General features: G+C 53.2%; 1 protein-coding gene across 2 annotated transcripts; it reads right to left on the bottom strand.

Moving 5' to 3' along the window:
- Window positions 1-6,977: 6,977 nt before the first annotated feature.
- Window positions 6,978-10,536, bottom strand: Prph (peripherin). 2 transcript variants are annotated; one of them, XM_004863034.3, is made up of 9 exons: window positions 9,816-10,536; window positions 9,373-9,433; window positions 9,119-9,214; window positions 8,548-8,715; window positions 8,320-8,445; window positions 8,022-8,242; window positions 7,868-7,917; window positions 7,552-7,631; window positions 6,978-7,350 (listed from the first exon to the last, which is right to left on the bottom strand). In XM_004863034.3, exons 1-9 carry the CDS (start codon window positions 10,349-10,351, stop codon window positions 7,285-7,287), a joined length of 1,404 nt encoding a protein of 467 aa, XP_004863091.1. In that variant the 5' UTR covers window positions 10,352-10,536; the 3' UTR covers window positions 6,978-7,284. The 2 variants fall into 2 exon arrangements, with proteins under 2 accessions (XP_004863091.1, XP_004863090.1); XM_004863033.4 differs by having other exon boundaries at window positions 6,978-7,347; window positions 9,816-10,447.
- Between the last annotated feature and the right edge of the window lie 1,520 nt (window positions 10,537-12,056).

The raw sequence follows: 12,056 nt of genomic DNA, 5'->3' as shown, positions 1-12,056 counted from the left end.
TCCAGTTTCTGTTTCTCACACCAGAGAAACAATGTGGTATTTAAACGTGTGTGTCTGATTTATTTCACTTAAGAGTATGATCTCAGGCTGGAGATTTAGCTCAGTGGTTCCACCACCTGCCTCACAAGTGCAAGGTCCCGAGTTTGATCCCAGGTACAAAAAAACCAAACAAACAAGCAAAAAAAGAGTATGATCTCAAGGTGCATCCATTTAGCTAGAAATGTCTCCAGCTAGTGCTCGCTTCGGCAGCACATATACTAAAATTAGAAATGTCTCCAGCTCATCCTTCTTTATGGTAGAGTAGAGTAGTACTCCATTGTTTTTAAAAGACACATCTTCTTTATCACTTCATCAGTTGATGGCCATTTAAGCTGTTTCCAAGATTTAGCTATTATAAATATGCTGCTATAAACATGGGTGTGCATATATCATTGTGCTATGATGCTTTTAATTCTTTCAGGAAGATACCAAGAAGGGGAATAGCTGAGTTGAATGGAACCTCTATTTCAGCTTTTTGAGAGCTCTCCCTGCTGATTTCCACAGAGGTTACACCAGTCTACACTCCCAACAGAGGAGAAAGTTTCCTTATTCCCCACAGCCCCTCCAGCATTTGTTATTGGTTGATTTCTTGATCACAGCCATTCTTCCTGGAGTGAGATGGAATCTCAGTGTTGTTTTTTTATTTTTTTGGTACCGGGGATTGAACTTGGGTCCTTAGCTTTCGAGGCAGGCGGCGGAACCACTGAGCTAAATCCCCGGCCCAATGTTGAACATTTTTAACATATTTATTTGCCATTTCTACTTCTTCATCTGAGAAGTATGTACTCATTTCAGATGCCCATTTTTGGATTGGGTCTTTACATTTGGGGGGAGGGTCTGATTTCTTTGAGTTCTTTATATTTTCTAGATAGTAGTCCTTTGTCTGAGGAACAGCTGGCAGAAATTTTTCCCCACACCATGCACTGTCTCTTCACTCTGTTGGTGGTTTCTTTTGCTGTGCAAAGCTTTTGCTTCATTTAATTATATCACTGTGAACTCCTTTTTTGATATACAAGTTGTCGCTGATTCAGTCAGTGGGAGCCCTTTCAAGTTGTAGTCTGTATGCTTGTAGCATGATCTTATCCCTTTTCAGCATAGCAACATGCTCCAGGCCCAGATACACCTTTCCTTCATCAGTTGTGGAGTCAGCCATTTCTCCAGGCAGCTCTGGTTCCTTCAAGTGGATAATGCTATTTAGAAATCCCAAACTTGGTACTAGCTGCACTCAGTGCTGTCAGGGTGCTGCTGCTCCCAGACTCTTCTCAGGAGTCAGAGGTAGGAGATATGGTCTACACACACACACGCACACACACATTTATTTCTATATCTGTCCAAATGTATGGAAAACCAAGAATTCTAGATTGGCTATTTATTTATTTACTTAGTGGTAGTGGAGATTGAACCCAGTACCCAGATTGTATTGAGTTACATCACCAGCCCATTTTTATTTTTAACTTTATTTATTTATTTTTTTTCTGGTACCGCGGATTGAACTCAGGACCTTGTCCTTACCAGGCAGGCGCAGTGCCACTGAGCTACATCCCCAGTGTTATTTTTAACTTTATAATAGGGTCTCACTAAGTCACAAAATTGTCCAAGTTGGGCTCAAAGTTGAGTTCCTCTTGACTCAGCCTCTCAGAGATTACAGATAACAGATATGGGATTACAGATATGTGTCACCCCATTGGCTTTATTTTATTTTTATTTTTGGTGGGTTTTTTTTTTTTTTTTTTGGTGCTGGGGATCAAACTCAGGACCTTGCACTTGCCAGGGAGGCACAGTGCCACTGAGTTACATACCCGATCCTTATTTTTGGTGTTTTTTTTTTTTTCTTTTTTGGTACTGTGCATCAAACTCGGGTCCTTGCGCTTGCGCAGCAGGCGGCGAAACCACTGAGCTAAATCTCCGACCCCATTTTTGGTGTTTTGAGATAGGGTTTCACTATGTAGTTCAGACTGGCCTTGAATTCACTATGTTGCCTAGGCTGGCCTCGAACTCCCAGCAATCCTCCTGTTTCGGCCTTCCCAGTGCGAAGATTACAGGCATGTACCATCACACCCGTCCTATTTTATTTTTTGAAGACAGTGCCTCGCTATTTTGCTGAAGCTAATCTAGGATGCCTGGGTTCCAGTGATTCTCATGTCAGTCTCCCAAGTCACTGGAATTACAGGTCTTCACCACCACGCCCCCTATTAGACAGATAGGTCTTTAAATGCACATCAGTAACAAGTGTGGTAGCACAGCCTCTACTCCTAGCTTTTTTTTTTGGTACCAGGGATCAAACTCAGGATCTTGCACTTTCGAGGCAGGCAGGCAGCACCACTGAACTAAATCCCTGGCCCATACTCCCAGCATTTTGGGAAGCTGAAACAGGAGGATAGCAAGTTCGAACTGAATATGGGCAACATAACAGCCTAGTGAGACCTTGTCTCAAAATAATAAAAAGGACTGAGGAAGTAGCTCAGTGCAAAGGCACTAGGTTCAATCCCCAGTACCCCATAACCACATACACTGTATTTCTCACAGTCTTTCTTCAGTTTAAGACATATTTACTTGAGCTATAGGATATATAACAAGTGTGAGCCAGGTCTGGTGATACACACCTGTAATCACAGCTCTCTGGGAGACTGAGACAGGAGAATTGCAAGTTCAAGCCCAGTCTGGACAATTTGGCAACTTAGACCCTATACTGAAAGAAAAAAAGTATGACTGTGAAAAACAGATTTAAAAACAAATACAACCAGCATTTGTTCGGCATTTAACATCTGTTAACTCACTAATCAGAGCCAAAGTACAGAGGGAACTGGAATGGCCCACCAGTACTCAAGAGCTCAGTACTTCTGAGATCTATGACTATGTCTTCCAGAGAGATGAAGAATCTTGTTTCATTTCATAGGATTGAGCGAGGAGGCTGTCTTCTGTGATGGGAGGTAAGAGCAGATCAGAAGGGGGACGAGGAAGTCAGCCATGCCAGTGTGGGTGTGCTCGGCATGCAGGCCTGGGTGAGGGAGCAGTGTGCACCTGCTACCGGGGCCCCCAGTCACTGCCCAACTGTTTGAGGCCAGACCCCAGTGTCTGCTTCCCCTCGAGGCAGCTGCAGCACTTGTCTTCCTGTCCCATTCTCCCATTCCCGTGTCCCCACCCTGCCTAAGATTCCACCCAGCTCCATCTTTGCAACCAGATGACTGTCCATAGCGGGTGGTTCCTAGCGGGTGGCTCCTGGGGGCCGGGGACACGCACCCAACACAAGCAGGCTCTCTCTTCAGGCAGCCGATTAAATAAAGGTGGCCACGCCGCGTCCTTACTTCGGAGGTGACTTTTATGTTTTCAGTAATGGGGATGGAACCCAAGGCCTTGCATATGCTAGGCACGTGCTCTACCACTGAGCTGCATTCCCAGCCCTATTGTCTCTCTCTCTCTCTCTCTGTCTTTTTCCTTTCTTCTCCTCTCTCTCTTTCTTCTTCCCCCCCACCCAGAGCCTTTACACTGAGCTATATTTCCAACCCTTTTTCTTTTTTGAGACAGGATCTCACTAGGCTGCAAATTTGCCTGCATTGGATTCAAATTTGTGATTCTCCTGCTTCAGCCTCCCAGAGTGCTGAGATTATATCCCGGCCCTATTTTTATTTATTTTATTTTATTTTTTTATTGAGTGGTTAAATAGGAAGCACTAACTTAGCACTTCTATGCTAAAATGACTCTTTCCTTATTCTTGTGACCAAAGGACCTATTTTCTTTTTCTAACAAACATCTTGAGAGAGTAGTCTGTTGCTACTTCCTCATTTCATCTCATCCTCAGTTGACCATTTTACTTGTATCTTCTGAACTTAACTCCGTGCCCTTCCTTGCAGAGGTCTCTAGCATCTTCCTTGTTGATAAATCTCAGATTTTCCTATTATTACTCAACCAGACTTCCAACCTCCTCTCCCTGGCCCACTCCCTCCAGGATTTTTCTCACCCTGCCTTCTCAGAGTTCAATTTCCTGATTCTCCTCCTCCTGTGGCCCTTGTGTTTCTCACTGTCTACACTTCTATATGCACCTCTCATTTCTCCTGTGTGACACCTGAGAGGTCCCATGTCGTTACTGAAGCTCAATCTGTCTTCCTTGTAGTCAGTACAAATCACAGGACACAAACTCTGGCGTGAACATTTCCAAATTTAAAATCTGCGTACTTGAAAACCTAAACACTTTGAGGGGGGGGCGTTGGGGAGAGAGAGAGAGAGAGAGGGAGAGAGAGAGAGAGAGAGAGAGGGAGAACCTAAGCATTTGAAACTCCAAAGCTTTGTCTGATTTTCTGCTGTGATATTCTCCACTGGGGTACCAAATGCCACTATGTGACATGCAGGGAAGGCACATAGCATGGAGATGATGGCGGTACTCTGCCCGCTTTGTGGAGACGAGGTGGTGGTGGGAAGTCTGAGTAATCTCTGCCATACGTGTTGCATCCAACATCCATTCCATACCAAGTGGTGAGCTCAAGCCAATCAGAAGCTCTCTCCTGGCAAGAGTTATTGGTCAGGGAGCAACTGTTTTAGCTAAATAACCTAAATGGAGGGATTAATATCTCCTATCTTGGAGGAGATTTTTCTCTTTCCTCTACTGGATGTGAATAGGAAAGCATTAGCTAGTAGATTCTGGCAGCCATTTTGGGTTCATGAGGCCCAAGGCACACAAGCCTTCCACACAGAAAGGCTAAGCAGAGCCAAGGACAGAGCCAGAGTCCTTGATGACATCATTGAACTGCTGAATCAGTTCATAACAGAGCCCACCCCTACTTCTGGCTCCTTGTTAAATGAAACATTTCCTTTTTTTTTTTTTTTTGAGGTTATCTGTTACTTGTAATAGAATACATTCTTATAGAGTCTGTATCTGACATGTCTAGTGACACCTGAACTTCAGACTTAGGGCTTCAGCTGCCTACCATCCCTTCCTCTTAGATGTTCCACAATGTCTCACATCCCTAAGTCTAAAAGAGACTTTGCTGTCTCAGCCTCCCTCCCCTTGCTCCAGTTTCCCCTCTTTTTTTTATTTTTTGGTACCAGAGATTGAACTCAGGACCCTGTGCTTGCAAAGCAGGTGGTGGCACCACTGAGCTCAACCCCCAGCCCCTCCAGTTTCCCCTCTTTCTGCGAGGACACCACCGTCCCTCCTCCTGGGGGCCCAGACGTTTCTCAAATCCCTCTCCTGCTGCCCTGCCCACCATCATCTCTCTTTCCAAATCTTTCTGCATGTTACCAGAATAACCTTTCTTTTATTAATTTTTATTGTTATTAGCACCTGTTTACAGTACAGAATGTACTGTACACATCTTACGTCTTTTTACCCCCTCCCCGGAAACCTTTCTAAAATGAAAACAGGGTGTGGTGGTGCACACCTGTAGGAAGCTGAGGCAGGAGGATTGCAAGTTTCAGTCCAGTCTGAGCAACTTAGTGACTTAACAAAATCCCATCTCAAAATAAAAAATAAAAAAGGTCTGGGGATGTAGCCCAGTATGAAGGCTCTGGGTTCAGTTCTCAGTACGAAAACAAAGAAACAAAACCCTAAGCAGATCAGAATACTTCACCCTCCTGGTGGAAACCCTTACATTTCTTTCTCTTTTCCTTATGACAAATTCTGGATGCCTTAATAAGGCCTACTAAGCCCTCCACAGCAGGCCACTTTCTTCTTCCAGTCTCAACAGTGTCCCTCCCCTATACTTTCCTCCAGCTTTCTAGATTACCTCCAGTCCCCACTTGCCCTCTCACAGCCTGGAAATTTACTACCTAGAGAAGTCGCCTCCTCTCTCCAATTCTACCAGCTGCTGCTCATTCTCCAGGGCTCGATGTGATGTCACCTCCAGAGCAAACCTGATCCCCTCCAAGATGGGTTAGCAGCTCCTCCCATTATATCGCTCTCTGCTTTCCCAGACACAGTGCCCACCACAGGCTGGCATGTTATCTATCTCTTCACCCCACACAGGAGCTCCTGAGAGCAGAGACTCTGACTTATTTCTTGAACCTAGTGTCCTCATTGAATGGGGAAGGAAGTGTTAAATCCAAAAGCGGATTTGGTCTTGAGGGTAAAGGTCAGATGGAATGGAGTTGGGGGCAGCATGGAAATGGACATTTTAAGCAAGCAGTATGGGACTGGTGATGGTAGCAATCGGATTTGGTGTCTACGTATACTGAATAGATTTGGGTAGATGGCAGGCCAAGGCCAGAGATGGAAACCTTTGATGTTAGCTTATATAACCCAGACAAGAGATGATGGTGGGCTGGACTGGGGTGGTAGTAGTGGGGAGGGGGAGAACTACATAATCTTTGAGACAGGGTCTTTCTCTGTAGTCCAGGCAGGCCATGAACTCACAGCAATCCTCTTGCCTCAGCCTCCCAAGTGCTGGGATCACAGGTGGGCACCACCACACCTGCGTGAGAACTACACAATCTTGAAAGAGAAGTAAGAAGCACATGGTGGTGAGAGGCTGGGATATAGCTCAGTGGTAAAGCCCTTGCCTAGTATGCGTGAGGCCCTGGGTTTGAACCCTAGGACAGAAGAAAGAGAAGGAAGGGAGAATTGGGAGCAAGTAAAGAAAAGAAATGCATAAGCGTGTAAGATGGGTGGATTCTAATTGGACAAGAGGGGTCCCACTGGCACATTCTTCAGGAGTGGGAATCCGGAAGGAAAATCATGATTGCAGATGGAGAGAGGGTAAGGAGCTCAGTTTGGGACATGCTGAGTTAGAGTGCGCTACGGGACACCCAGCAGACAGCTGGACATTCAGTCCTGGCTGCAAAGGGAACAGAAGGCAGAACAAAGGGACGGGTAGGAGAAAACCTAGCAGGGAAAAAAGAAGTCACAGATGCCTGCAAGAGTAAGTGATAGAGACAAAGGGAAAGCACTGCTGGCGCTCTGAGCCCCAGCCCCAGCCCCAGCCCCAGACACAAACCCACCAGACAAGTTTCTCTCCACAGCAGTTTTATTTGACTTCAAATCGAACCTCAGACCCTGGCCCACCCTACAGATCAAGGGATCATGGCCACAGCAGACTTGTCCTGGGAGTTACAGTCCTCTTTATTGGGGAACAAAGGAAAGCATATAGGTCACATCTGTGTGTTAGAGTAGGGAGGGGGCTGGCTACTTGGCCATGGGCCAGGGAGGGGGGCCTGGTGCCATCCCCTAGACACATGCAGTGGGAGGGAAGGGAGACCAATTCAGAATGGGTGAGAGGCTTTGGGCTTACAGTAGGCCTAGGGCAACCAAGGGATTCAGTAGCTGTGAGTAGACTTGTCCAGCTCACTGTGCTGTTCCTTTTGAGACTCCGTCACAACCTGCTGGGGGCAAGGAATATGAGAGGCTGATGTTTCAGCACCGCCCTCCTTGGGCCCACCTGCCTGGCATAATCAGCTGAGGCTCCAATTTATCCACCCACCTGCTCTGGTTTCCCACCCAACCACAGCACACTAAGATCGGCAGCCAGGCTGGATCTCGGGAACAACGTGGCAAAAAGTGGAGTCCCAGGACAGGGGCCTCACCTCTCCATCCCGGGTCTCTATGGTCCTAATCAGAACCATCTTCCGGCTGTGGCTGTCCTGGGCTGGCTCCACCTCAGGCACTGGAGAAAGCAGCACGAGGGGTGGAAGAGAAAAGACTTGGGATATCTTTTCTTTTGGGCACCCACTCCCCGAGGGCAGCCATAGGCAGAGGGAGAGGAGTGGGGTCAGATATAGACCAGGACTCAGTAGTTCCCTGGAGAGAACGGATGGCTGAGCAGAGTCATCGAGAAGAGTTCAACCAGGGCAGAAATGGACATGGGGAGTAGAGGCTGGAAGCCAGACGTGGAGAACTCACCAGACGTCTTTATACTTAAGGAGGCAAAGGAATGGACGGGCACGGAGATCCTGCAGGCAATGTGCTGCCGTCAGCCTTCCTGCCAGGGCACCCCCTCTCCTCCACCCCCAGGGCCAACCTCTCCCTGCCTCGCCCCAGCAGCCCCGACCCCCACCGGCTCTCCTCGCCCTCTAGCAGCTTCCGGTAGGTGGCGATCTCGATGTCCAGGGCCATCTTGACGTTGAGGAGTTCCTGGTACTCGCGCAGATGCCGAGCCATCTCCTCCTTGAGCTGGCGCAGCTCCTCCTCGAGCCGCGCGGCGCCGGCCTGGTACCCGCCCGCCTCCAGGGCGAACTGCTCCTCCAGCTCCCGCAGCTGCCGGAGCAGAGCCTCGTTCTGGGGGGCGGGACGGGGTCAGGCCGAGAAGCCGGCCTCCTCTGCGCCGCAGCCCCGGGGCGCTGCTGGGTGCTCACCGTGCCGCGCAGCCCATCCACCTCGCACGTCAGACTCTGGATCTGCCGTCGAGACTCGTTCATCTCCTGCTTGGCCTGGCGCAGGGCCTCGTGGTTCCGGTTGGCGGCATCCGAGAGGTCCGCGTACTGCGGAGGGGGTCACTCAGGATAGAACGGGATGGACGCGACCCCCCGCAGCCCGGCGCCCGCCCTCCCGGGCCCTGTCTCGGGCCCCCCTCGGGGCCACACCTTGGACTTGTACCACTCCTCGGCCTCCTGCAGGTTCTTCGCCGCGATGCTCTCGTATTGCGCGCGGATGTCCCTCAGCGCCGCCGTCAGCTCTGGCTTCACAGTCGACTCGACCTCCACGTGCTGCACCTGCTGACTCTCCACGCTCACCTGCAGGTCTTGAAGCTCCTGCCAGCCAGGGCAGGCAAAGGAGAGCCCACCGCGGGACAGACGGCGGAAAACCCACGCGGCCGCGCAGAAAGGCGAAGAAATAAATAAAAAGGAAAAAAGAAAGAAAGGCGAAGAAATGCTTGCGTGGATAACAAGAGGCGCGCGGCACTGCGCGAACCGCGCCCAAATCAGCGCTCAGCCGGCCCGCAGGTCCGGGGTGCAGCTCCGCTGTCTGCCAACAGGTGGCGCAGGGGTGGGAATTAAACCACCTGTAAGGCCCGGGCCCGCGGCTTCGTCCACCCCCAGAAGCTTTCACATCCCGGGGCGCTTCTGCTGCTCCACCCACCCGTCTTCCGGGCTCTCCGGAACTGAGGCCACTCCCCAGCCTTCCAGGCCTCTCCTGACACCCAAGTCTACTCACCTCATCATGCAGCTTCTTGAGAAACTCAATTTCATCCATCAGGGACTCAATCTTGCGCTCCAGTTCCAGACGGGACAGGGTGGCGTCGTCCACATCCTTCGTAGGGTGGGAGCGGGGGTCGAGAGCGGGAAGCGCAGTCAGGACGAGGCCAGGGCGGGCCGGGCCGCGCCTTCCTTCTCTGCCTCAGGATGCGCCCACCGATGCACACCAGGGCTGAGGTAGGAGGCAGAACTCCACATGGGGCCGGGACTCACCTTACGGAAGAGCACGAGGTTGTGCTCCGCATCCTCCCGCTTGCGAGTTTCCTCCTCCAGCCTGGGGAGCAGAGGGGGCAGAGACGAAGCTGCGGGTCACCACCCAGAACCCCGCCCCCAGGACCCACTATTGTGCCGCCCAGGGTTCTAAGGGAGGGCTTCAGGCTGACTGGTGGAATGTCCTGACTTTCTAACGGGCGGGAACCTGAGAAGCGGGTCCTCCTGATACCCAGGGGGAGACAAGAGAGCCTTCCTGCACCTCCCCAAATGCTCAAGTCCAAGTGCTGGGCTGAGGCTCGGCGTCCACGGGCGACGATGCAACCCGCACCCACTCGGGTTGGCCCCAGGAGCCACGACCTTGGGCTCTGGGGAGGCGGGGAGGCTGCAGCCACCGCCTGGACGGACCGGTGGCCGGATGGCTGCAGCCCAGCCCCAGCTCTGACCTCTGCTTGAGCGCCGCCAGGTCCTCGGCCAGCCCGTCGCGCTCCACTTGCACCCGGTCGCGCTCGCGGCCCAGCAGCTCCAGCTCCCGCCGCAGCTCACGCAGCTCCTGCTGGCACAGCTGGTCGGCGCGCGCCGGCTCCTGGCCCCGGGCCTGGCTCAGCTCGCCGCGCAGGGCCGCGTTCTGCTGCTCCAGGAAGCGCACCTTCTCGATGAAGTTGGCGAAGCGGTCGTTGAGCTCCTGTAGCTCCTGCTTCTCGTTGCTGCGCGTGGCCAGGAACTCCTGGTTGAGGGCCTCGGCCATGGAGAAGTCGAGGCGCTCTGAGGGCAGGCGCAGGACCCCCGCCCGAGGGGCGCGGAAGCTGCCCAGGCGCACGGAGGAGCTCGGGGACGCCGACCCCAGCAGGCGGCTGCCGGAGAAGCGCGAGCTGGACGAGTAGGAGAAGGCCCCGGGGGACAGGGAGGGCGGGGGCCCGAAGGTGCGGCGGTACGAGGTGGCGCTCACGCTGGCCCGGAGGCCCGACGGGTGGTGGCTCATGTTGGCCGGCCGAGGACGAGGACAGCGGTCTGCGCTGGAAGGGCTGGGCCGGGGCGCGAAGGATCCCCGGACGCTGCGAGGGGCTTTATAGCCTTGCGGTCTCGGGGTGGGGGTGGGGTGGGGGCCAGACAGCTCCTCCTCCTGGCCTGAGGCGGGCTGGAGCCCGGCTGCTTGGGGAGGGGGGCGCCCCACCCTGCGGACCGCAGCGGCACCGCTCCCTCCCCTCCCCGGTTGCTGGCGCCGGGCCACAAGGTTCCCGGCAGGAATGGAAGCAGGGATGCGACCAGTGGCAGGGGTGACTTACGGCGCCTTCCAGCAACCATCCAAAACTGGGGCCGGGACCCGGGACCAGAGGGCTTGACTGGAGCTGGGGTCCCTGCCTGGAAGAGCTGGTAGAGATTAGGGGAATAGGAGAGTTTGAGGTTAAGGGCAAGCTTCTAGCACTTGACTTGGGAGGCCTGGCGAAAGATCGCTGGCCCGGCGGCGTAGGCCCCAGAACTTCTGCCTCCCCTTGTCTCACGAAGCCGGGGCTGTCACCTGCTATCAGCTACCCCCTCCTTCACCACACACCCAGGAGAAGTGGGCGACAGGAGGGCAGAGGCAGAAGGGGCTGGCAAATGGCTGGTCTCTCCCTGATCCCCAGGGCCCTCTGAAGAGCTGATGATGTAGAGCTGCCAGCTCTGCGCTAATGGACTGACCAGCTCCCCTCCCCCGGCCCCTGGGCCCCGGCAGAGGTTGCCTGCTGCTGTTTCTGCCTTAAAGACACAGCCCCCAGACCTGCACCTTCCCCAGGCCCCAAGAAAGAGAGTACCTCACAGGAGGCTGAAGGTGGCTGGCTCTGCTTCCACTTGGAGGGTCTGTGCCATGCCAGAGGCTGAGTGGGCCGCCGGTGGAATGCTGTCTGTCTTTACTGGATTCTTCCTCTCCCCCTTCCCCATCAACTGCTGCTCAGTCACGGGCCCTTCCGGGAGCCAGGGCGATTGCTGAGGTGGGGAGGGGAAGGGGGAAGCAGCTGCTGCCAAGGAGGAGAGGTGGACAAACTGGCGGTATTGAGGAGGTGCAGGTACCCAGGGATGAGTGGGGCTGGAGGGGGACAGAAGAGAAAGAGAAACTTAAGATGCCCGCTCCCAGCTGTCTGAAGGGGAGAGAAGGCCCCGGACAGGCCCACAGACAGAGGGACAGGCATAGCCCCATGACCTGTGTCACATCCACACATCCCTTCATGCCCCTCCACACTCTGAGTTAGCAGGAAGGCTGATGTCTGGCCTTTGCATGTGACACAGCTTCCAGAGTGCAGGCACAGGGCAGACAGAGCTTTTTCCAGGGGTCTGCAGGAGCTGGCGCTGAGGCCTGTTGGGTTTGCCAGGAGCCAAGAGGCTGCCGCTGCTAGGAACTTCGAGGCTCTCAGCCCACTTCAGATTAGCCCTGAAGGCAGTTGGGCATCTGGGGAAGCAATTTTGGGGCTCCAGGCTGGATCCCGGGCTGGGGTGAGGAGGGTGGCTCCCTGGCTGGCCAGCTCCTCTGTTCCGCAAGGACAGAATGCCCTCCTCCTTTGTGTGTCCTCCGAGATGGGCCAGAGCCAGTGGCTTGCCTGCTCACATCCCTGCGCCTTCTTCTCTTCTCCAGGCCCTGCCTTCCTTCCAGGCTATTAGTCTCTCTGTGCACAGCTGCCAGGTCCTTCTCCTGGATGGGCCTGGCTTGGTTG

Source organism: Heterocephalus glaber, unplaced genomic scaffold, assembly GCF_053883595.1.
Source record: "Heterocephalus glaber isolate CG9 unplaced genomic scaffold, H.glaber_assembly_v1.0 deba00001733, whole genome shotgun sequence".
Lineage (NCBI taxonomy): Eukaryota > Metazoa > Chordata > Mammalia > Rodentia > Bathyergidae > Heterocephalus > Heterocephalus glaber.
The sequence above is the reverse complement of the archived record's forward strand: the minus strand, read 5'-3'. Positions and strand labels throughout refer to the sequence as shown.